This window comes from Dermacentor silvarum, chromosome 5, assembly GCF_013339745.2.
Source record: "Dermacentor silvarum isolate Dsil-2018 chromosome 5, BIME_Dsil_1.4, whole genome shotgun sequence".
NCBI lineage: Eukaryota > Metazoa > Arthropoda > Arachnida > Ixodida > Ixodidae > Dermacentor > Dermacentor silvarum.
In genome coordinates this window covers 88,681,925-88,707,156 of record NC_051158.1, presented here as the reverse complement: position 1 = coordinate 88,707,156, position 25,232 = coordinate 88,681,925, and the positions used below count along the sequence as shown (strand labels likewise).

Here is a 25,232-nt window from a genome sequence, read left to right as displayed (position 1 = left end):
TGTGTGGTTTGTATATTACATTTGCGTGCCGTGAGAGAGAGCAAGCGAGAGAGGAAAGGCAGGGAGGTTAACCAGAAATCAGTTTCGGGTTTGCTACCCTACACTGGGGTGGGGATAAAGGGTTGAAGAGAGTGCAAGAGAGAGAGAGAGCGAAAAAGACACACACACACACAAAAGACACAGGCATAGGTAACAGGGAGGCGTTCCAATCAAAGACGTTCACACAGGCCAGTGGAATTCACGAACCGCAGGAGCGCTTGCACGGCCTTCTGATGCGATGTTGAGTTGCGACGATGTTGCAGAATTCTTTCTTCCGATAACGGCTGGTCGGCCAACTGCGTGCCGTGATTGTTGCAATTCCTTCCTTGCTGCCCTAGGAGGCGTCTCTGACTGACAGAACTAAGCGTTCTCCCCGAACCACATCGTAACAGCTTGCTATAAAATACACAAGGAGCATAATCCTTCAGCCTTGACGTTCATTTCAACGCAGTGTGCAGCGCTTTGGAATAAAATTATGTCACCTGATAATCCACCTGATAATCCATCTTGTTTCATGAAGGAAGGAAGTGTACGGGTGGTAAACCGGACAGTGGGATTGGCTGAACGGATTGGCCGGTGTAATTTGAGGTTTCCTTATGCTTGATTATATTCTTTGTTTATCACTGACAGTTCATAACCAGTGAGTACCTGGGATAGTGAAGGAGTAGCGCTGCTCGGTCCCCTGAAAAGCGCTAAGATAGGAAAAGAATTCTAATGGGATGCTCACATTAGGTTGGCACATGTTCTAGCTAGAAGGGTTTGTTAGAGCTGAAGCTTTTAATCGGCCTCCTAACTGGATGTCATGACGGCGGGATTTACAAGTACTTTGGTATCCAGGGGCGCAATAACGTAAATTGATTCCAAACTGCTTTGACTCCATTTCTGCAATCAGCCTCCACGATTGGTCCAAATATTTTCGTACCACTCCCAACTTCGCTTGTCTGTCATGCGACGTCACGAAAACCGCGATAGCTCCTTATCTGATATAACGTGTACACACTGATTATGCATGATTAAACCACACAAAAGAAAAATAATCTTTCCTGATTCGACGCCTTTTCACCATTAGCCCTCTGCTATTGGTCCAATGTTTTCTGGCTACGCCCACTTCGCCTGTCTGCCACGCGACCTCACAAAACCGGGACAACTCATCACTTCAAAGCGACGTGTACGCGAAAAAAAAGGCATTAATACCGACCAAACTGAAAAATTTTCTGAATAGCCACAGACTGCCCCGTTCCGAAAGGAATAGAAGATTGCGGTCCGCCAATCGCTCAGGCCCTCCCTACTCGCACCTGCCTGTGAGCATGTATTACTTGCGCATGATAAACCTTTTTGCGTGGCAGTAAAACGTTATCGAGCACTTTCGGCATGCATACGACTTCTCTCTGCCAACGCTCCTTGCTGAGGATCCGTTTTAGCAGCATTCTTATCCTTCCGTTGCACGCCGCCGCGATTTTCGACCAGCCACCGCAAGCTAAGTATGGCGAAGTGGACCAATCGGAGAAGCCGGCACCACCCTCTTTATGCGGTTATCTAATTTCACTGTGCTGGCTCGGCCCCATCGAATGCCCTTCTCCACTAGAGCGTGCTCCTTGCCTCTTGTCATCCAATTAGATAAGAAAAACGCTGAATGTAAACAATGTTATTGCTTTTGAAAGCGAACAAAGGTGACCTCCTATAAACGAGGAGAGTGTTTGATTGGTTTTTTCAGACAACGCTGCTGGGACCGTCCGATACGTGCATCGGTGGTTACGTAAATTTGACGTCACGAGTTTGGAATCTAAACAGTTTGGAATAATCTTACGTTATAGCGCCCCAGCTGACAATACAGTTACTTCAGCTGTCTCTACCGATGGCTTTGACGAAAGGCTCCTCAGGCAAGAACTTACTGACTTCCCTTAGCAGTATTTAGGTATCGATGGCTTGACACTGCTGGAATTTGACACAAGTGAAAATTCCGATCCTGCTTAACATATATTTATGTACTGAGGTTTTACATGCCAAAAGCAGTATCCCACTTTGAGGCCGCCGTAGTGGAGGACTCCAGAAATTTGAACCACTTGAGGGGATCTTAAACGTGCACTCAATGCACGGTACGAGAGCGTGTTCGCATTTCGCCCCTATCAGAATGCGACCGCCAAGGCCGGGATTTCATCCGGAGTCCTGGTGCTTAGCAGAGCAGTGCCATAGCAGCTAAGCCACCACGGTGGGTTATCTTAGTCATGCAATGTTTATGTTTGTGCTGCACCTCTCACACGCAATGCCGGAATGCTGACAGAATTTCATGCAACTGCACACTCTGAGACGTTGACCCAGTAAGGTCACGTGGACGAGGTCGATGTTCAATTGGCGTTTGTCCAGACGTGTGGCGAGGAGAAGTGTACGTAGACCGATGAAAGTTTTACGCCATGTGACGTGTAACCGGTTTCTAGGTAAGAGAGAAACCCCCGCCGAGGCCGCCGCCAAGACAGCGGCCGACGCCGACGCGGCAGCAAAAAAGACTGCCGCCGACGCCGACGCAGCAGCAAAAAAGACCGCCGCCGACGCCGCAGCAGCAGCAGGCAGGACGGAAGGAATCCGTGGTAAGGACTACGTCACGGCTTTTGTTTGCTCTCTTTAGACGCCAGGCAGAACCCGCCGAGGGTAGCCGCGTGGATATTCTGTTCTGATGCTCTGCTCTTGGTCGCAACTTCCAACCAGGCCACGGCGACCGCATTTCGATGGGGTGGCAACGAGGGAAAAAAAGGGGGGGGGGGGAAAGAAAACGTTAGAGCAGTTAGATTTAGACATCCGCGCATTAATGAACTAGTAACAGTCCCGACTCATACAGAAATGAATTTTGCGTTTATATGAACCATTTCTTGCGTTGCCATGAAGTTATTTGAAGCTCTAACGAGTTTCGCAGCTTATTGGGTGTAATCAATAGTATGTCGAAATAACCGGTGTTGAGTAGAGAGCAAAAATGATTGATTGCCAGTGAGTAACTGAAATTACAAGGTGCTGTTATCTTAGTTGTTATTGAAATAGAGATAAATACCATAAGAAATAAATACGACATATATTATTGATTCCACGTTCTGGGGCCTATATGGGGCCTTTGTTAACAATTATACTTTTTTGGATTGTGAACAAGGTGCGATGGATAATATATTTTATTTTAATGTGTGAGTGTACATTTTCGTTCAGTTTTGTTCCTTCCTAATCAGACTGGTTTCCGTTCAACACTGTACTTTGGACAGAATGTCATAATAGCTTTGAGCAAATGTGCAAGCAGTCACTTTTGAGGCATTCGCATATCCGATGGTATATAGATGAAGAAGAAAAGAACAACGAAACAAAGCAAGAAAGAGTAACTGTGTTTCGCATATGACCCATTTAACTTTATTCGCGTCTGCAGCAATGTCGCAACTTGCCGTGTTTCAATTAGTGGCTTCCATGGCAGGCGTCAGAACGCGGCCAAATTGCCACTCCTCTGGTGCCGAGTGCTGCAGCGACATCGCCTCCTCCTAGAAGCGGGCGTCGGAATAATCGAGACTGTCGTTTTTCAGCAGTTAATTTCCAGCGTAACTCATTACTGCCCGATAAATGATTCGTAAGATAACACTTGATAGGGAAGCACAGAGAGCAACATTTTGGAACCGCATAAGCGTGCCCTTAGGAAGATATCAGTGACTTGCGTTCGTAACCCTTGAAGCAATGTGCGCGCGAAAGAGGTTTGAAGCTAAACATTTCGACATAATCACCTGTCTGGTTGGGAAAAATTGATTAGGACATAAACATTGACTTCAACCAAATAAGTAAATTTATTAGCCCGACGTTTCGGAGCGAATTCGGCTCCTTCTTCAGGGGGTATTCTTCGGAGGTGGTGGTTCGCCGCTTTTAAAAGGTCCACCGTAAGAAAGGAGAGGACGGGGAGAGAGCTCAAGGTGGGGAGACACTTGACAGGGCACCTGTTCTTGACAGACTAAAGAGGCGGTAGGTGGGGAGGGAGGGGGGGGGGGCGGCTGCGGCCTGGCTGGTCGGCTGGGTTGATAGATGCTGGGGGCGCTTTACTCGCGGGAAATGCCGTTGGACGATTGGCGGGGAGGGGGGGGAGGGGACAGGTGTTTTGGTGCTGGTGACCTAGAGCAGGGAGTCCTTTCTTCCCTTCGTCGTGTATGCAAGGCCATGGACATACAGAGAAGGATGCATGCCCTTCCTTCGGAGCCGAATTGGCTCGGAAACGTCGAGCTAATAAATTCCGTGATTAGGTTGGAGTCAATGTTAGCGAATGGAAGGAAGGCCAAGTGGACCTAACAATACGTTGACGATGATAATAATGCCACACTGTTCGTAGGCATGCACCATCAACAATGTCACCTAAGAGCAAACCTCTAGAGGCCCGCCAATATTTTTGTGTGTAACGTTTACCTGATGTTATAGTCATCATTTATAGCACATGTGTCCGAAAAAGGTTACATCGAATCGTCAGAAAACTTTAGCGAGAAAGTCCTTCGCCGGCTGCATTGGCGGCCACCAACTTTACGAAGGTTCATTGCCTTTTTTAAAATACCAATTAAGGGATTTGACATTTTGCCACGCTCTCCTTTGTATGTAAAGTTAGAAACAGCATGAGAGGGAACAGTGAATTTGTTTGTAGGCGAGGATTAATCGTGATCTGTGGATTAGAACGCAGCATATGTTGATATGTGACAAGTAGCTTTCCGGTCGTACATTTAGTCACATTAAGCGCTTTAGTTCGGGGCGCGTTTGCTTAGCCACTGCTGTCCCTTGAAGGCAACTTGCCAATTGTTCTTCGTGTTGATCAAGGGGTTACACGAGGTCTGCTTGGATCCTGCAATGTTGGCCCTCGCTACTCTCTACTGTGGCGATCGCTTAAGCATCGCCCCGACCCGTCATGCTCTATGATCGTCGATGCATCCTCAGAATCTGACACGGCCGATATGTACGTGCCGCATATCCTCATGAACCACTGTGCACACATTTTTGTACGGGACTTCTTTTCACCTGTTTTGCATATGGTGGCAAAAAAGAAACTACGGATATTTGGTAAAAAAAGTGATCACTCTGCGTACAGAGTGTTCACTGAACTCCATTTCACTTCAGTGCGTTCATTTTTCCTACACACGTCCACTTGGCTGAATCCACCACCATTCTTGACGGAATACTCGACCTGTCGCGTTCCCTTAACGATGAAAAAGGAAGACGTTTGAAGACAAGGCCTTCCTTGTAGAGTTCAGGTCGATTTGAGGTTCAGGTGATCTGAGTATTCAACCACTTTCGCCTCATTATTTAAATGATTTCAGGATTTCTAGTGCGCGTAAGAGAAGAAAAAGGGCATCAAAGTGAAGGTTGGAAATGAGCAGGAAAAGACCAAAAATAAACCCAGATGCGCTCGTTCAAACTATGCGCGCCTAGAACCGGAACATGAAGTTTGGCTTTACACAAAGAAAAATGTCCGCTGATCTCATAGATGGCGCAGTATAAAAGTGTGGGCCGATCTCGAGTGTAGTGTAGTTTGATGAACAAACCATGTGGTAAATTAGTGCGCCCAAGACGGTTCGTCGGTGTCAACCACTTTTGACTCGCCTTTATTAAATGTATAAACAACATATTACAGACAATTTTTCCTTTGCATAGCTTTGAGTAATGCCATGCGATGCATGGCTTTAGCCGTGCATGAGCTTTGAGCCAGTGGTTATATTATCTTTACGAAAAAAAGTCGCGGTTTCTCCCGAAAGGTGAAGAATCGATTGCGATAGTAAACTAATATACAACCATACCAAATAAGGATAGCAGTTTTATAAGCCGTATAAATTTGTAAACACTCCCTTTCTTACTAAATTAACGAGCACGATGTCAGCGCGCACAGGCAAACATGAACACTTCGCACTTGACGACTGCGGATACTCGCTGTCAGAACGCTGGCGTGAGGAAGCGCGCCGACAGCAGCGAGAGAAGTGACCTTCGCGTGTGTATATGGCTTCACCGCAAACCGAGCAGCGAGAACACTGCACACGCAAAGCTTCGAGCCGTTGGCCCCGCCAAGGCTGTGCCCAAAAGCAGATCGCATTCGCGATAAAGCCCGTGCGACCGGGCCGCAGCACTCCAATTGCTAGTAGATACAGCGCTCGACCGCTCGCGCCACGCTGCGCCGCTCGCGGGTACCGCGTTTCTAGGTGGTTTCTTTCGCCGAGGACGCTCTTACGCAATCATGTGGTTCGCATGAATGCAAGCCTTGGAAGCATGGCTGTTTGGCTGAGTGGTTACGGCGCTCGCTTCGGGATCATGCATACGCGGGTTCTAATCCCGCCCTGGCTAGATTTTTTTCTTAATATCACGCTTTTCCTTTTTTTCCCTCTCTATTTGCTTGCGCGGTCGGTTGAACCCCGGTGCCACGGCAGCAGCCGTGGTGCCGGGCGCCGACGCGAAGCGGCGGTCGTTGGGGTGTTGCGGAGCGCAGCGTAGCAACACCCCAAATAAAAAAAATACTGCTCCAGTCAGGTAGACTGCTCCCTCCCTGATAGTGAGATTATATTTGGATCATCAAAACAGTGATGCGTTCATAATACCACCGATCCCAACAGCAGGCTAGTCACCACCAGCCCTGCGTTTTCTCCGTCAACGGCTCCTCCGTTCCAACGGCGGCGGCTAGAAACATGGTACGCGCGAGCGGCGCAGCGTGGCGCCAGCGGTCGAGCGCTGTATCTACTAGCAATTGGAAATACGCGACCGGGCCATGCGCTGTTGTTGCCGAAGTACGACGCCCATACCTCCCTTCCTCACCCGGTGCCAGGCGCGCGACGGGAGATAGCGCGTTTCCTCCCCGCTCGCCTCCCTTGCGCGCGCGTCATTGAGCCGCGATGGTCGGCTCACCCTCGGACGCTTTGACTCGCACATACAGCTTAGGGCGCGCGGCGACAGTGTTTTCGTCCTTTGACTTTATACGGAATACCACGGTGACGGCGACGGCAAAAATGCGCTTGGAGTATCCACACAGTTACTATCGCAATAAAACACGCGACATTTTTGACTTTACAAAATTTAGTACTTGATTACTTCGCAATCATGAGGGCTTGCTATAAAAACAAAAGGAGCATAATCCTTCACTGTTGGGGTTCTTCTCAGTGGAGTGTGCAGCGCTTTGGAAGAAAATTACTTCGCTTCACACATTTATTTATATTCCATCATGTTTCATGAGTGAAGGAAGTGTGCGGGTGGTAAAGCGGCCGGATTGTTCGCGAAGCTGAACGGATTGGCCGGTGTAATTCAAGGTTTCCTTACGCTTGATTTTATTCTTTGTTGATCACTCCCACTTCATGACCAGTTTGTCCCTGGGATAGTGAAGGTGCAGCGCCGCTCGGACCACTGCAAAGCGCTAAAATAGGAAAAGAATTCTAATGGAAACCTCACATCAGGTTGGCACAGGTTCTCGCTACAAGGGTTAAATGTTTAAATTATGGGGTTTTGCGTGCCAAAACCACGATCTGATTATGAGGCGCGCCGCATTGGGGGACTCCGGAAATTTGGACTACCTGGGGTTCTTTAACGTGCACCTAAATCTAAGTACACGGGTGTTTTAGCATTTCGCCCCCATCCAAATGCGGCCGCCATCGCCGGGATTCCATCCCGTGACCTCGTGCTCAGCAGCCCAACACCATGTTCACGGAGCAACCACGGCGGGTGCTACAAGGGTTTGGTAGAGCTGAAGCTTTTAATCGGCCTAATAACCGGATGGCATGACTGTGGGATTTACAGAAATTTTGCTATCCAGCTGACACTTCAGTTGCTTTAGCTGTGTCTACCGATGGCTTTGACGAAAGGCTCATCTGGCAAGAACTTACTCAATTCCCTTAGCAGTACTGAGGTATCGATGGCTTAACAGCGCTGAAATTTCAGTTATTTGCGAAAAGCGTTCTATGGTCTTGTTAAAACCAGATGTGGTCAGTCATATTCCGCTGTGAGCATCGTTACTCTATAAAAAGCATTTATATTATACAGATTCAACGCACTTGTTTGAATCTACGTGAAGCGAATAATGAAATTCCGTAAATATATATATACTGAGTGTGCAATTGTCCCTATGTTCAGCTCATAGAACGTGCAATGTTTGCAACGTAATGTTTAAGTTTATGCACCCCACAGGTCAAAATTCTGATCATGCTTATGTACTGAGGTTTTACATGCCAAAAGCAGTATCCCACTATGAGGCCGCCGTAGTGGAGGACTCCAGAAATTTGAACCACCTGAGGGGATCTTTAACGAGCACGCAATGCAATGCACGAGAGCGTTTTCGCATTTCGCCCCTATCAGAAAGCGACCGCCGAGGTCCGGGATTTCATCCGGAGTCCTGGTGCTTAGCAGAGCAGTGCCATAGCAGCTAAGCCACCACGGTGGGTTATCTTAGTCATGCAATGTTTATGTTTGCGCTACACCTCTCACGCGCAATGCCGGAATGCCGACAGAATTTCATGCAACTTCACACTCTGAGACGTTGACGCAGTAAGGTCACGTGGACGAGGTCGATGTTCAATTGGCGTTTGCCGAGACGTGTGGCGAGGAGAGGTGTACGCAGACAAATATACGTTCTACGCCATGTGACGTGTAACCGGTTTCTAGGTAAGAGAGAAACCCCCGCCGAGGCCGCCGCCAAGACAGCGGCGGACGCCGACGCAGCAGCAAAAAAGACTGCCGCCGACGCCGACGCAGGCAGCAAAAAAGACCGCCGCCGACGCCGCAGCAGCAGCAGGCAGGAACGCCTAGCAGCAGCAGTAGCAGCCTATGCATCAGGAGGAGAGGCAGCCTAGCAGCAGCAGCCTAGCAGCAGCAGCAGGAGAAGCAGCTTGTTGTAGTAGTAGTAGCAGCAGCAGCAGAAAATGAACAATAAACGGGAGGGTCCGCATAAAAAAAAACGCTTTGGTTGTATGTTGAATTGCCTGTATTTCCATAAACATACAATTTATGGGGGATTTAAGGAAAACGTTGCACACAGCAATTTGTGGGGCCTTGCAGCGGCAGGCAGAGGAACTTATTGATGATTACAAACGCAGACAATACAATAATATACAATGTTGGCTTAGATGGTGCCAGCAAAAATAAATGCAATAGAAGGAAACACTACAAACAATAAAAGCCGAGAAATCCGCAGTTTACACATATGCAACAAATGGAGTAAAAAGAATGTTGCTGTTTCACCCGAAAGGCGAAGCATCAATTGCGATAGCAAATTCGTAGACAGCTATGCGAAGTAAGGATAACAGTTTTATCGGCTGTATTAAGTTGTAAATATTCGCTTACTAACTAAATAAACAAGCACGGTGTCACGTGGTCACAGGTCGACATGGATACATCTCGCTCGATGACCACGGAAACTCGTCAAAACGCTGGAGTTTGACCTTCACGCTGTCTTTCGTCTCGCTTCAACGCGAACGGCAAAAGCACAGCGCATACGAAGCTACCAGCACTCGACTCGGGCACTTTCTACCATCGCAGATCATTTTGGAGATGAGGCCGCGCGGGCGCACACTTCGGCCACATAGCAGATCGCTTTCAAGATACGAGCTCCGTCAGCAGCAGCCGCAAGAGAAGAACGCACCGCGACTTTACAATTGCTAGTAGGTACCATGTTGTCATGTTGTCAGGTACCATGTTGTCATGGCAATCGTATAGCTCCTAGGTTCCTAGGGACATAATCGCTTAGGGACTTTTGAAGCACTGGTCTGGCGCGGCGGCTGCTAGTTACTGAGCGCGGCTCACATATCTCCGGGACCGGGCGCAGTGACCTTGCCGAGCGCAGCTCCTACGTGCGTAGGGAGCGAATCGTTTAGGGTGCGTTGAATGTCTGGCGGTGTATAGCCCACGCCCGCCGCGCTTTATTATTGTAGTGTTTGTTCTAGAGGCGGAAATCCTTGCAGTAGTGGTGGTGTGGCATGACGGCTTTTGATCTCGGTGAACTGTGGTGGTGCAAACAAGCGGATACTGCTCGCGTTGCAGCCCCCGTGCCGCGGCGGAAGCCGCGGTGTCGGGCGCCGACGCGAAGCGGCGGTATCTCTCTCGCAGAGAAACGATGATATTCCTAAATAAACGCATCACTGTTTTCATGATCCAAATATAATCTCACTATCAGGGAGGGAGCAGTCTACCCGACTGGAGCAGTTTTTTTATTTGAGCAGTATTCCTTTTAACTTCTATTTTTAATTGCTATCGCAATAAAATGAAGCAACAAATTAAGTTATGGTGAAATATCGCTGGAGAACGCCTTCCTCACGACTCACGTAAATTACGTAGCCTCGGCGCTAAAATGGACCAAGAGAGACGCGGCACTGATGCGCAAGAGCATCAAAAGGGTGCTAGGTCTTCCGATAACTACAAGCACAGAGCGGCTCGATCGGTTAGGGGTCCACAACTCGCTAGCAGAAATCATCGAAGCACAGACCAAGGCACAGGTCGTGCGGCTGTCGACCACCAGGGCAGGGAAACACATCCTAGATGAATGAGGCATAAATGCAGAGGCAGAGTGCAACCCACGCAAGGTGGCGCTCAGCGCGGCGATCAGGGGCACTTTCAAGGTAGAACCGCTTCCGAGAAACGTCCACCCGCAATTCAACGAGGGGCTCTGAAAGGCGAGGGCCCGAGCACTACTGAAATCGACCGCCAAGTGCCCGGGACTGGCGGCATTTGTAGACGCGGCCCAGTATGGGTGCAGCAACCGGTACGCGGCCGTCTCGATACGCTGGGATGGGAATATCATTAACGCGGCATCGGTCAAGGTGGTAACGTCCGAAGCGGCCGAGCAGGTGGGCAATAGCCATGGCAATGAGGGACCCCGAACGTCCTTACGTGTACACAGATTCGCGATCGGCGGCCAGAGCATTCGCCTCGGGCTCCATATCGCGGGAAGCGGTGGCCGTCCTCGGCAACGAGGGAGCCGCGGGTCATCACATCGTCAAATGGTTTCGGGCCCACATGGGAGCTGACGTGCACCCCGACTGTCCCAACGCCAACGAGCTGGCGCACGACCGCTCGCGAGGACTCACGCACCGCGGCGATCGTGGCGAGCGAAGTGGTGGGGAGGGAGGGGAGCATCGAGACCGGCTGCTCACCTTCAACGAAATAACAACGCACTATCAGCTGTCGAGGAGGGCCTTCCCGCTCCCCCACGCTAAGCTCAATAGACCACATTCATCAATATTCAGAATGCTTCAGACAGGGTGGTTCCCCTCGAGAGGCAGAATGAGCCTTTATTCACCAGAGGTAGAGGCGCAATGTCCGGATTGTGGCAAATCATACTGCTCGCTAGCGCACATGCTCTGGCCATGCTCCGCGTTAAGCGGCACCATGTTCAGTAAAGAAGAAGACTGGGAGGACGCCCTGCGAAGCGACGACCACCAGACCCAGCTTCGGGCTGTCCAGAGGGCTCACGAAAGGGCGGAGGCTCACGGGCTTCCCGCCCCAACGTGGGTGCGGAGCGCGACCCCTGCCGACCACTAAACCAAGAGTGGGTAGGAAGGGGTTCCTCAGGACTCAATAAAGTTATTTCTTCCTCCACTCATACAAAAGCCAATCAGGACACAAAGTGACATCGATGTTGTCCATAAGTGTGTTTAACAGGCGTGCTGTAACATTTGAAACACATAGTTAATGAGAGGATGTGGCACATGCTAATGCGCAGGTGATCGTATGCTGTATTCTGTTCTGTTTCTAGTTACCTGCGTTAAAGACGTAATTTATGACAGGACTTTTCTTCTCGTCTTTACGATAGGCTAACGACCGCCTGAAGTCTAACAGAGGGTGCAGTGTGAGTAATTTAAACTTTTTGAAGAGAGGTGCTGTATAAGCATCCAATCGAACATTACAGCTAGTACGAATTACCTTTCGCTGAAGGAGCAATAATCGATTTATATTGGTAGTAGACGTCGTACTCCACACCAGACAGCAGGAGCGTATGTGACTCCAGAAGAGAGCATTGTATAACAGAAGTTTGACATTGCGTGGCAGCGGTTTTAAACTGAACAGTGTTCCAGCGACTTGCGCAAGTTTTCCTGCAAGGAAGTCTGTGCGATCAGTCCTTGACATATGGCTGTCAAAAAACAAACCTAACCTTTGCGCAGACTGGACAAGCTCAATCCTTGAAGAGCCTTTTAAAATGTCTGTCTCAAAGTTCACACATCTATTTTTGGCTTGAAATAAAAAAGCCTTATTTTTATCAATGTTGTGTTTAAACCAGATTTGACTATATCTAAGGTAGTGTTACGAATACCGCAGTACTATAGGTTCTTTAATAAAAGTTCGTGAATAATAGAGTCGAACGCTTTACTGAAATCGATTAGGATCCTGAGTGTGAGCAGATTTAATTCAAAGTTTCTCCATGCCAATTTCTTTCGTTTAGCAAGGAAAGCTCAGTTGACCTTAATCTTCGGAAAGCATAGTGACAGTCAGTTCACAGGTTGTGTTTTTCTAAGAAATCGTAAATACGTACGCCGAAATATTATTTTCTCCAGTTCTTTTGAAAATGTTCGAAAAATAGAAATAGGTCTGCAATTAGAAATCTGTTTTATACCCCTTTTTAAACTGTGCGAGTATTTTAGCGATCTGCATTTTGACAGGAAACGCCCCTGATACCAGACAGAGGTTGTAAACGTATACTAAAACAGGTGCGCTAAGGTCTAAGACGTGTTTTACATGTGTAATCTGTACACTATCAATGTCACACGATGTAGAATTACCCAACTTATAAAATAGGTGAATTCAGATTCAGTAGTAGAATATAAGAAAATGCTACCGGGGCATCTGACCTGTACTTAGCGGTCGGAATTTCTATCTACACATATGCCAGCTGCACTGGTAAAATAATTATTCAAACAATCGGGTAGCACGTGATGCGGAATACTAATGCCGTCTTTGAAAATCTCAATAGTTGTATGTGACGATGACGCTCCATTTAGCAAAAGACTTTTCTTTCCAAGTTTTGCGACTATCATTTTCATAAGGCATGAAGCGTCCATATTCATAAAATGGTTTAGCTTCCCGAAGCTAATATTTAAATGTGTGCAGATCGGTTATATTGCGCGTCTTAACGAAAGGGCATGTTCTTGAACTTTATTTTGCGAAACGGGTTATCCATGATCCATGGATGACCCAATTATGAAATTTCGAGTGTTCGACGATCGCTTGCGTTTCGTTCGCACAGGAAAGTTTTCTTGCTAACATGCGCTGAAAACCGATCGAAATTCATCTTATGAGGATTTGGCATACTATGTGGAATAGACATTGCTCCAGTTGATTAAATGAATCTGAGTACGAAAAGATTCCAGGTGATTTAGTGTATTGAGTTGGCTGGGTGAAAGACGCTGTTTTTTCTTTCTGGTGGATCGCTTAAGACAGAGAAGAAAAATGGCATGTTGTCACTCAGGCTGCACGAAGGAATGCCGGCCTTTATGATGGCCGTAGAAATATTAGTTTTAAACAGATCCAGGCAAGTGGACACGGCATAGGTTACTCACACTTGAGCATTAATGCGAGTGAAGCAAGATATAAAATTCGCGAATCGAACGAGCATGAGGTAACATATAATGTCGCCACCCCGTATGACGTCATACTTATACATAGAAACATACATAAAGAAGATTTCGGGGAAACCAGAAACGCGGGATATTCCCACCCGGTGAACGATAAGATGCTGAATAAACGCATCTGCCACACAGAAAAGATAGAACCTCGTTATGATCGGTGACGGAATGAGAATTCTTCGATGTAGTCAACATTTATATTGTCGGGAACAAGTAAGCTGACACGACCACCACGAGAGGTGGTCCTGAATTGATTCAAACATTCATAGTGAGGCAGATGCCAAACAAGTGAACAATGGTTGTACCATGTCTCAGATAACATAATGAAGTCAAATTGAAAGTAAGGCTGCTAAAGAACAGATCTAGCTCATTTTGTTTGGTTCGAGCAGACTGACAGTTTAATGAAAGTATTTAGTGGATAGACTGTGTTGCGAGCCGATGTAATTATGAAATTCAATAGGAAATACCGAATCTGCACTAGACTTAATGAACTGATGACATGTAGGGTGACCCATCATTTCAGACTTTTAACGTCAGCTGCATTCTTTACCACATGAGCAGTATTACCTTCTTCCTTCCTGATAAGGATCTTTCCACCACGGTGCCACACGAAATGAAAATTATTTGCTTTCGCCCATTTCTTAGCATTCATAAGCCGAACACTTGTATTCGTTGTCAAATTCTTCATCACATATAGGTCAGATTGAGCAGTCGGAAACGATTTTCTTTATAAGTGAAGCTTGATAGGCTGACAAATTTTGGGCGATGGTGGTGGTAGTGTCACGCTGAAACGTGGGCCGATCCTGGCGATAGTGCAGAAAGTGTCCAAGCTCAATGGCACATACCCCCTTCATGTGGGCCGATCCTGGTGATTGTGCAGAAAGGGTCCAAGCTGTATGACACCTCTGTAGGCTCGGGGACATGTAACGCGCCCTTGAACTACCGCTCTCACATGTGAGACCCAAAGAGACAAGATCACCAGCCCTTCTCCTGTCGAGAAAATAGGGGTAAGCGAAGCTTAATTGTCGTCCGATTCTAGCGCGAGGGCTTCCGAAACCCAGGCGAAACGTCAGCGGAGAGCAGCGGACACCGCGTTGCGGGAGCGCGAAGTTGAGGCCAAACTTCAACGATAGAACCGCCGACCCTGAGTTTAGGGCAAACGAAGCGGAACGCCTGGAACAAGCTTCACTTACCCCCATTTTCTCGACAGGGGAAGGGTTCTGAGTTTTTTCGAACCACTTATCTCGTACCGTCTGATTCGTAAAACGTATGATGATACCAAGAATGTTATCCACCGTGGCTGGCAGCCTGTCGAGGGAAGAAATCGATTGATCATTCCGAATGTATAGAGTTAACTTAGATGCGATATCATTTATTTCGGAGAGCAGGCATTCGTTTTGTACATGCTTAAGGCTATGGACCTCGAAGTTCAACTATCAGCTCTGATACTCGAGCTCACTTAAGTAATGTGCTGCAGTTCGACGACAGAGCCACCTGTATTTTCGAGCTTTGAAACCTTGGCAGTGAGATATTTAAACTCGCCATCATGCCTGGCTACGTCAGCAAGGACGACGGTGTATTTGTCATACATGAGCTTGACCGATGCTGCTGGGCCGTGAACCGTCTTATTCATAGGTTGGAGCTCGTCAAGCTGTCTATTCGACTCGAGAAGCAGAGCAGCGACAGAAGTATCACCAACACCTCTGAGAGGTGGTGCATTGGACTCAGCACTTCGGCATTGTGTGCATTTCCGAGATCTATTGTAGTCTTCGCCCTTCGACTTAAAGTTATCTCTTAGGCTCCATAGCAAGAGCCCAAATGGAAAAGACCTAAATATTTACAGCGCATCATGTGCCGAGAACCAGATGATATGGCGTCCATGTACCTTGCGCAGGTTGTATCGCAGAGTGCGTTCATCGCAATTGAAGAGCACAGTTATATATGCAGAGAAACAAAATGATCTCGAGGGCGGGGGGGGGGGGGGGGACAGCTAAGAACACTTCGAACAAAAATAATACGAAAGAACCAGCGTGGCAGCCGCAGCAAGGTAAATAAACCTGGTAGCGAAGCTTCCATAGAAGCCCATACGTTCAAACAATGGCGGCTTATCGCGGTTGATAGGGCTTACTCCATCTGTGTGAGGAGGGAACACTTCCGGCGGCAGGAAAAATAATTTGACGTCATATCCGGTAAAACAGAAGTGACGTCATTTTGTTTTCATAGGCGCAAAACTTGTTTTCGAAGGCCTGCCATAGTGCTGTATATTCAAATGCCCCGCCATTCCACTTGATGGGCGTTCCGAGCTTTCAGCGCGGAAAGTTATCGATGCAGGAAAAGGTCAGCCGTACGGGTGTCGAAATCGCATCGCTGCACAGAACATACTTTCTTTGGAGGCAGACGAACGCTTTGGGCGTAGATTGCGTCCTGTCCTGTGCTCGTCCTGTCGTCGGACGCCAAGCCCGTCGGCCAGCGCTGCCGCACGAAAGCAACTCAAGTAAACAAGGATCTGACGGCCCCAACTCACTAGTTTTGACGGCACAGGTTAAGAAACAATAAAAGTACCCGCGTCATCTAATTGAGACAAATGTCGACGTGTAAAATTACACTACATGTGAGGGGGGCGTGTTGTGTAACAGGGGAACTTTACGAGCGCGCCTTTCTACGCACTCCAAGAGCTGCATTGCATTGCAAGTGATAGAGGCGTCACCGCCCACCGCTATCGATGGGCGTTCTCACGGTGGGCGCTGAAAAAAAGGTATTTAATGATAATGATCAAGTAAAATAGAGGTGTATCTTTTTTTCTCGCCATTCGTATATAAAATGGATTATGAATTTTATTTTCGTTGAATGAATCTAACTGCGTCCCACTTTAATTAAAAAGCGCTTATTTTCTTTCCCAGTGTTTATTCCCTCCAAACATAGTCGCGCTTCAATCGCTGCTCCCATAACCACCCTTGCTGATGTCGATGACAATTGGTTCTGAACCGTATTTCACCCTAAGCTTCGCGACCTATGTGAATCGACCTTGGCAGCAGCGGTGGAGTAGGCCAAGATGAGTGTTATGTTACATTATGAGCAAATATAAAAAACCAACCTGCAAGAAGTTCGTAGCAAGTATAACCAGCGTGCAGGCCTCTCCGCTGCCACTGCCAGGGATTCCGAAATGTTTAAAAACTGTACATCGCCAAAAAGCAAACGTATACAACCGGCCGGACGATGCGGAAAATACACGATAGAATGTCAATGCCGGTAGCGTACCTAGAGCTTTTTGCGCTATAGACGTTTTCACGAGGGCGCTTCCGATGGTCAGGCGTGGAGAGTATGTGTCAGTGTCGCCTGTTCGGTCTGGACTGTGAGCTTGCCTTCGCTTGCATTGCAGAGTGGTAGCTTTCCTTCGATGTTTCCGTTTATTTTTGTCACGAATGACTTACGCTCGTAAATAATGGCATATATACTCTCAAAAGGCTACAGGCCAGCACTGTGGAATTTATGGGTGCACAACCATCCAGCGGAAAATAGCGATTTTGTGGACTAAGTGTGTCCACAAAAAAGCACTCAGCGCGAGAGCACTGCCGATATGATATGTTCACGCTTCGCCGGTTTCCTGCATCACCTGAGGACTTGGCATTTCAGTCTAATGTGAAGCAATGCACACATCAGTAAAATAACGCATTTTGGTAAACCTTTTTCGGCACATTTCCCAATAGGTTGCGAAAATTGTCAGCTCATCGATGCAATATTTTCTCGGTATGTAGTGGCAGAGGCTACATTTGTTATTCTTTCAAACACGACTTCATTCCAGTGCCTAATACGGGGGCCACACGGCGCACTTTTGATCGTAATCGAGGCCGATCTGGGACGAATTTCTTGGTCGCGATTGGCTTCTTTGCTCAATCTGCGGAAGGGAGCCAATCGCGGTCGAACATTCTGATCCAGATCGGTCTCGATCGCTATCAAAAGTGGCCATGTGACACCGGTATAAGACAAATTGAAGCACTCTGCGAGAGAACTAGTCGGTAAATACACTTCGCAACGAGCTGGAAAAATCGTGTCCTATGGAAGATGTATGCAGACCCTGTGTCCACCAAAACATTGTCTCTGCGTTCACACGCACCCTGCGCGGCCCTGCCCATAAAGTTAACTTCAACAGTGTGGTGCTGCATCGAGCTCACCCATCTTTGAGCGTTGTCCGTGTGCTTGGGCAGCAAGATAATGCAAAAACTAACGCGTCAACCTCATCAGCGCGACCTAGCTCCAGTGCTAGAGTTCGGGAACCGTAATGCGCTAACTGTGCGTGGCGTAGAAACGCGCTATAGATGAGCCCGCGCAAGTAAGAACGTAAAAAACGATATCCGCATGGGTACGCGGACAACAGCATCATGCTTGCAAGAATAACAGTAACGAAAAAAATAAATTATTCGCACAGTCGATCAAGTGAAATACTTACGTGCGTGCAGATGACCGTTTCGCTGACCACTAAGCGCTCTTCACCCACGGTCCGTAGTGGTTTACAGTCATATGCACGTGTATTTATTCGACAATTGTTAACATTCGTCATTTATTTTGAACATAGCACAGTGAGACGGTGTAAGGGAAACAAGAGAAAGGGCAGAGATGGTCCTAACGCTGCAATATTATTGGCTTATTTCGCTTCACAGATAGCGCACACGATAATTCTTGCCGTACGCCATATCTTCAATACAAACTTCGCGCACGATCTACGTTAAGGTTCACCGTGAGCGAAGCTTCTTTCAAATTCAGACATTCGAAAGAAAAGCCATTCCATGTAAACAAACGTAAAGAATAGGTAAATAAATATATCTTTATAACAAGTCCTGTTATAATTCGATTGGGATTGACAGTATGTATAAACAAATACTAAATAATAAAAATAAAAATCTAGCACCTGGGCTGTATCAGTTGCGCTGGCATCTGTGATCAGATCACTGTCGCGCGCCGGTTCACTGCTGGTACCGCGCTGCTCGATCGCCATGCTTATGCTTTGACATTTGGTTATAAGCACTCTGCACCGCACCAGATCCAATAAATTTTGCATGATTGAGCTGTTCAGTTGCGTCGGAAGCGTATGGAGTAACAACCGCATATCTACCAACCGCTGACGCCCGTCGTCGGGCCGCTGGCGCCTGATTCCAAGCATTGCCCGACAGCTACGTACGTGCCTGCTTTCGCTAAATGAGGCAACCCTCAACCGCGAAACGTAATGGTGATCAGATTCAATCGACGATACGGTCACATGTGCCCAGCAATAACAATAAAATATACCGCTGATTAGCACGCCAGGTCTCGACGAACCAGACGCGCCGCTACCGACGACGAAACACCACATCCACAGGCTGGGCTTGCTGTTGCCATGGCACATCAGACTGATCACTCACGCGAGCACGTGAAACATGTAACAAGTCAAGCGGCACAAGACAAGCGAAGCTGAAGAAAACAATCGAAATAATGCGCGGCGAAGACCACACACACCCGAAGTGCCGTCGGCCTGCTCTCGCAAAGCTCACAGTCCAAAATGGCGGCATAAGATGTTCTGAAGCTAGACGTCGCCCGTGTCGGCCAATGGCTAGTTTGACTTTCGGCAATGCGGTCCTCTGCATGAGATCAGAGGTTCGAACAAGGTTGGAAGGCTGGCTCTGGGAGCACACGGAACTACACCAAATCAGCAAATCAGGGGGTACAGGGTGACATGGGATGGACGTCATTCGAGGGCAGGGAAGCCAGCAGCAAGATAGAACTTGAGGAGCGATTCAGAGAAATGGAAGAAAAGCGGTGGGCAAGGAGCGTTTTCAGTTATTTGTACATGAGGAATGTTGATACAAAATGGAGCAAGCTGACCAGAAAACTGTCAATCAAATATTTGCACTGCAGGAGGGGTGCAAACCAGGAAACAGCGGTTAAGAAAAAGGTTAAGGAAACAGAGAGGGGTCTGTGGAAAACAGGGATGCAGACGAAATCAGCACTGGGAACATACCGAACTTTCAAGCAAGAAATTGCCAGAGAAATTATCTACGATAATTCTAGGGGAAGCTCTTTGTTGTTTGAAGCCAGGACGGGAGTATTGCGGACTAAGAGGTACCGAGTCAAGTACCAAGGTATAGACACGTTGTGCTGTGCGTGTGGAGAAGAAGAGGAAACGGCTGAACACCTCATACTTTTCTGTAAAGGGCTTAACCCTACAGTGCAAAGCAACGGGGCTGATTTTTTCAAAGCATTGGGGTTTAGGGACAGTGAAGGCAAAATAGACTTTAATCGGGTAGAAATAACCAAACAGAGGTTATCTGATTGGTGGATAAAATCAAGGCAGGGGTGAAATTTCACCCACCACAAAGTACAAAATATGTTAATAGTCATGGCTAGGTGGCGTATGCCACCGCCCCGTTTAAAGGGTTTAGCCTCATCCATCCATCGGCGCTGCTCAAACGTCGGTTTATGAAAAGGTGTATTGGGGGCGAGGACTTATGGAGTCGCTATCTATCGGAAGCGTCTCGCTTACGTAGTATGAGGGATAACGCGGCGCGCTCCTCACAGGTTTGACTGTCGCGCTCAATAAAAACACCACGCGGGAGCCCTCCTGGCCATATCTGTAAGTACTCTCCAAACGAGGGAAGTTTCTTACTGTCAAAATAAAGATCTTGGGCAAACAGAAAGCGCAAAATAGTTTACACGCGCTATATCTTTACCGTATATATACGTGCAGTGAACACCCATTGCGCGCGGTCACCGTGATGGAGTCCCCCGAACCAGCTTCTTGTGAGAAAAGTAGGCAATTTCTGAGACTATGTCAAATCTGTTCTTATAGTGTGCTGTCTCTATAACCAAAGGGGACCATAAAAGAACGCAGCCTCAGTGCGACAATCGCACGGGTTCGCGGCGACCGACTGCGCATCTGCATGCATGTCTGCGCACAATGTTTCACTTTCGCTGCCCGAGCGCGTTTTCGCAACGTGCCGTGAGCTTTAGGCGGCAGCTTATGAACATTTTACAGTAAAAAAAAGCTACCATTGTTGCGTGGACGCTATACCTAGAGACTTCGACGCAATACGGTGACTCGTGATGTACCATTGCGACGATCCAGTATTTTTTTTTCTGTTCTTCTAAATTCTTGGACGTTTGAATATCGTTATTTCCCAAGTTGCGTCGCACTATATGTTTATAGGTCTTCTCAGCGAGGAATTTCCCGCTGCTTCTTACTGTTATTCCAGAACATTCATTGTTTGGTGCTAACACAAACATGAGCGTATGCCATGCCTCTTTTAATGTGTTTATTACCGTTCCCTTTCCATTCTGGTGAACTTGCCAGTATCTAGCATCAACAAGTTCTTAGACCAAATCTTCATGACATTGACCGGGCACTGCGCTCGGGCGGGCCTCTCGGTGCCCGCTTTCTGCGACTCACCGCACATCGCAGCCCCAGCGCCGTAGTGGAAATCTTCCTCGCAGGAGTGCTTGCTACACACCCGAGTTGTAGCCGATGGTGGCTTTCCGGTTCTAAGTTTCGGAATCCAAGCTACACGCAGTTCCTTCGAGTGTGGGTACGTGTGAAGGCTGACACCGGGCTCTGTTGTGGACGCGTCCGGTGATGCGATACCAAGCAATAGCCCACCATGTCGGATGCCTTGAAAGGCAGCCGCTACCTGTTATAGTGCTTTCAAGTGTTGTGAAGCAGACACCGGAAGCGGGAAAACATCCCCACTTAATCAGTACTGTAGAGCAGTTGGGACTGAACTTTCGTTTTCAGCTCGCTTCGGCGCTTCTGGAGCAGACGTCGCCGCCGCTGTGTCCACGTGATCCCTCATACCACGTCACGCCGACGGAGGCGCAAGCTTTCCCAGTGGTGGAGCTCGCCCCCAATAGCGAAGGCCATCGTGTAAAGCTGTAAAGCGCGAAGAGGGGGCGCATTCCCAAAAAAAGCCAGCATATTCCGCGACAGCGCCGAACAATCGCGGACAGTTTCCGTGCTATCAGTCCTGCATTGCAACTTTCAGGTTTACCCCTCGAATCCATTGAAATGGTTGCTTCACAGTCAAGTGCGACATAGTGCAGCCTCAACGAACCAGCTATTTTAAGGACTGGCATGAAATAAAACCAAGGAAAATAGGAGAAGCTCACAAGCAGTGGCGTCCGCAGGGGCGCCAGTTATCGCGGTCAGCGCTTCGCATATGCTTTCGGAGCAACTGCGAGCTTCGCTTTGCTTTCTCTGTGACTATTTTGACTCAGTAATAATATCCGCAGCGGTGGCTCACTGTCTATGAATCTGCGCTGCTGAGCAAGAAACCTCGGGTCCAATGTGCAGCCGCGGTGGCTGCATTGTGATAAGAGGGGAAAAGAATCACTGGCAATTTTACCAGAACAATCAGCATACCAGCGTCTATATGCGTCTATTAGAAATAGACCGATCAGGAGCGAGCCGGAACTTGTGAGTGGCTCTTTTTAAAGAGCGAGTGAGCCGTGCGTGATCAAGTTAGAGTGAGCGGTGGTTGTTTTAAAGAAAGGGAGCCGGTTCTATCTCGTTTAGTGAGCCGCGCCGAACCGTTTCGTTAGAGCCGGGTCTTCTGCTGGGTATGGTGGCTTCTAGCCACCATATGCTGGGTGCGATTTCCGCGCCATATATTAGCTGTGCGAGAAAGCAACTGCCCTGCCGCCCTTCCTCGCAAGAGTCGCCGCTACCCCTTCGGCTTCGGCTGTTTTAGAGCCGCTCTTTTTGAAGAACGAGTGAGTCGTGGTTCAAGTGAGCGGCGGTTCTTTCGGAGAGAGGAAGCCAGTTCTCTCTCGTTCAGTGAGCCGTGCCGAACCGTTCCGTCAGAGCCGGGTCTGCTACTGTGTTTCGAGTTTTCGTTTTCTGACCGACGAGTGGTGGCCGGCGTGGGCAGACTCGCGCTACTCGTAGTCGCTCGTAGTGTGTGGTCTGCGCAGCAGTCCTATTGTTTTTTTGTGCATCCTATGGTGCGGCACCCGATGCCACCGAAGAGAGAAGTAAAGAAGCCTTAGTTGGCAAAGGATGGTACTGTTCGTTGCCTGCTGCTGTTCGAACGATGTCTCACGACTCTCACCGATCGCACATCGTGCGCTGGTGCAAGAACACTTCGAAGATGGTCTTCCGTGTCTTTAAACACAACAGGGGAACGTACAGTTTACCTCCTGGTCTTCATTTGTGCTAATTCGTGTAGTCATCAAAATGTCGCCCATGGCATCCACTTCTGTGCATTTTCTGAGCGTGTATCACTAACACGTCAAGAAATCGAGGACAATGATCTCTTGTGTTGTAATAGAACTTAATTTTTTTTCTGTCCTGACGCATTATGCCATGATCACCGGTATTGCGTGTGCGCTCAACTGAAAAAAAAAAAAAGAAAATACGAAAGGTAAGCGCGGCAGTTTTGTGGATCTTTCGTATGAGTTTTGTAATGTACTTCAAGAAATGACTTCGACATTCATTTTGCTTGGCGTTACAGCTAACTCATAGTATAGTGAGCGTGCGCATGTGAATAAATGAATAAAGTTGAAACGTAATGTACAATAATTTTGTGTTCTTACTTTGACCCATGTTGATATTAAAGTACAGCAAAAACAGAATAGCTCCTGTAATGACGATGAAGTTACATAATTTTTTTCTGAAAAAAGTACGTCGAATTCTGCCTGTTACAGTATCATAAGCATTTTCCCCCAATATTGGGAAAAGTAAGTTTCATTATAACTAAGAATTCATGCTTTAAAAATTTGTAAACATATTCTCTAAACGTAGCGAAAATACCAATAGCGCAGTTATTTAATTATGCAAATATCGTTTTTTCAAAGCCAAATAACCATAGAATATGCATAACACAGGTTACACATTCAAGTGAACCGGTGAGCCGTTCAAATGAACCGGTTCATTTCAATGGGTTTAGCCGTTCCGAGCCCGTCACGGAAGGGAGCCGTTTTGCCCATCTCTAATACTTTGCTTCCTGTTCCCGATTATCGTGCGCTTTGTTTGGACCTAGATGTACAATCGGCGTCAAATGAAACGCGAAGACCGGAGCGCGTGGTCGAAGCCTAATTAAAGCTATAGTGCGCACCGTCCAGTCATCACCATTTACAGGCGCGTACTTCCGGTTTGACCGCACTGCGAAATAATGCTCCACCTTTTCGTTTCTGTTCTGGTTCTCTTTTAGTTCAAAGCAAGAAAAGATACTGGCCCAGTTTTGATGGCGCGAACCGTACCACGCGCACCGCTGTTCGCGTTTCACTTGAAACCGATAGCACTTACGGTTTCGCCGCACTGTGTGATAATGCTCGCCCAATGCTGCGATATTTTAGTATCTGTATTCTTCGATGTTTATTTTGTCGCTTTCAAGTAAAAGAGGCAGCATCACCTCGCAGTGCGGTCAAACCGGATGTGCGCGCCTGTCAATGGTGAGGACAGGACGGCTCGCACTAAACCTTGAGTTATGCTTAGGCCACGCGCTCCTGTGTTCGCATATCATTTGACGCCGATAGTACTTAAGTGTGGTCGTCGGATGATCGTTTCGCCAGAGATCAAAACTTTTTTGTTGAAGTTGCATTCGTTAACCCTTTCTGGTATCGTTATAAAAAAAGGGGGCCGTTTCGTGTCGTGGTGTGCAAACTGCCGTTTTTCCCCACATGCTGAAATGATTGATCACTGTTTTGTCGATGGTAGGGATGCGGTGTTCTTCTGAGACATTCTCCAAAAAACACCTAAAAAAAGGTTGAGATACCACATCATACGCAATTCGTTCCGTACCTTTTAAAGATCCCAGTGAGCCAACATTTGACACGTTCATTCTACTCGGCCTACATAGCCATTGGCGCTGTGAAATGTGTCACAGGCATGCTGAACCAGCGCGAACCAGTCGGTTGTTTTACAGCGAAGCTGTTTATGCGGAACCTGCGCCGTCGTTGTCGGACTTCGCTAAAGAGGGACCACGTGACCTAGCGGGAGAAGAGAGGAAAAGAAGATTTCAACATCGGGAAAAGGTTTGGAGTATTCCTTTCCTCCTGTGAGAATGCTGTGAGAGGGTGCAGATGAAAAGGCGAACGTGAAAGGGCGTTGACGTAAGCCGCTCTGTCCAATACTCGCGTTGGAGGGGGATAGCGTGAGGCACGCAATCCAGTGCATTAGTGGGAAAAAAGGTAGGTCAACGGAGGAATGGGGTGTAAGAAGAGTTCAAGTTAGCATTGGTTGTATATACGGAGCTTTGGATTAGTGGTTCCGCACATTCCATCACGCCTACAACTATATGGGAAGACCACGAGCAGTGAGTACTCCTGAGGATGAAGCTGTCTCCCGCGAGCGTCAGCTTGAGCTGGATCGCGCACGGTGTTGTAGTCGTAGGGCCGACCCTCAGCTGCGCGCCAGAGGTACCGAGTTCAAACGGCAGCACCGGGATGCCGATCCTAAAGTGCGCGCCCGAGACGCGGTAAACATCGGCGGAAACACTGCTTGCGTAGTTTGACTTGCATGGCGTAACACTCGGTCTAGCTAACAGAGCTTCGCTGTTCGACCATCTTGACGGAGTAGAAGGGCGGTGATTGTTTCAAGAATTTGCGGCCTACGTTCGTAGTGTGCAACGCGGCACAAGAAACAGCGCCGGACTGGATGTC

At 47.9% G+C, this 25,232-nt stretch overlaps 1 protein-coding gene across 1 annotated transcript in view; it reads left to right on the top strand.

Annotated features, from left to right (window-relative positions):
* The window catches only part of LOC119453576 (neurofilament heavy polypeptide-like), a 512,698-nt gene extending 500,981 nt beyond the window's left edge, over positions 1-11,717 (top strand). Inside the window, exons 17-19 of the mRNA XM_049667992.1 lie at positions 2,475-2,624; positions 8,662-8,791; positions 11,714-11,717. Coding sequence (XP_049523949.1) covers positions 2,475-2,624; positions 8,662-8,791; positions 11,714-11,717 — 284 coding nt within the window. The remainder of the gene's footprint in view (positions 1-2,474; positions 2,625-8,661; positions 8,792-11,713) is intronic.
* Positions 11,718-25,232: the final 13,515 nt, after the last annotated feature.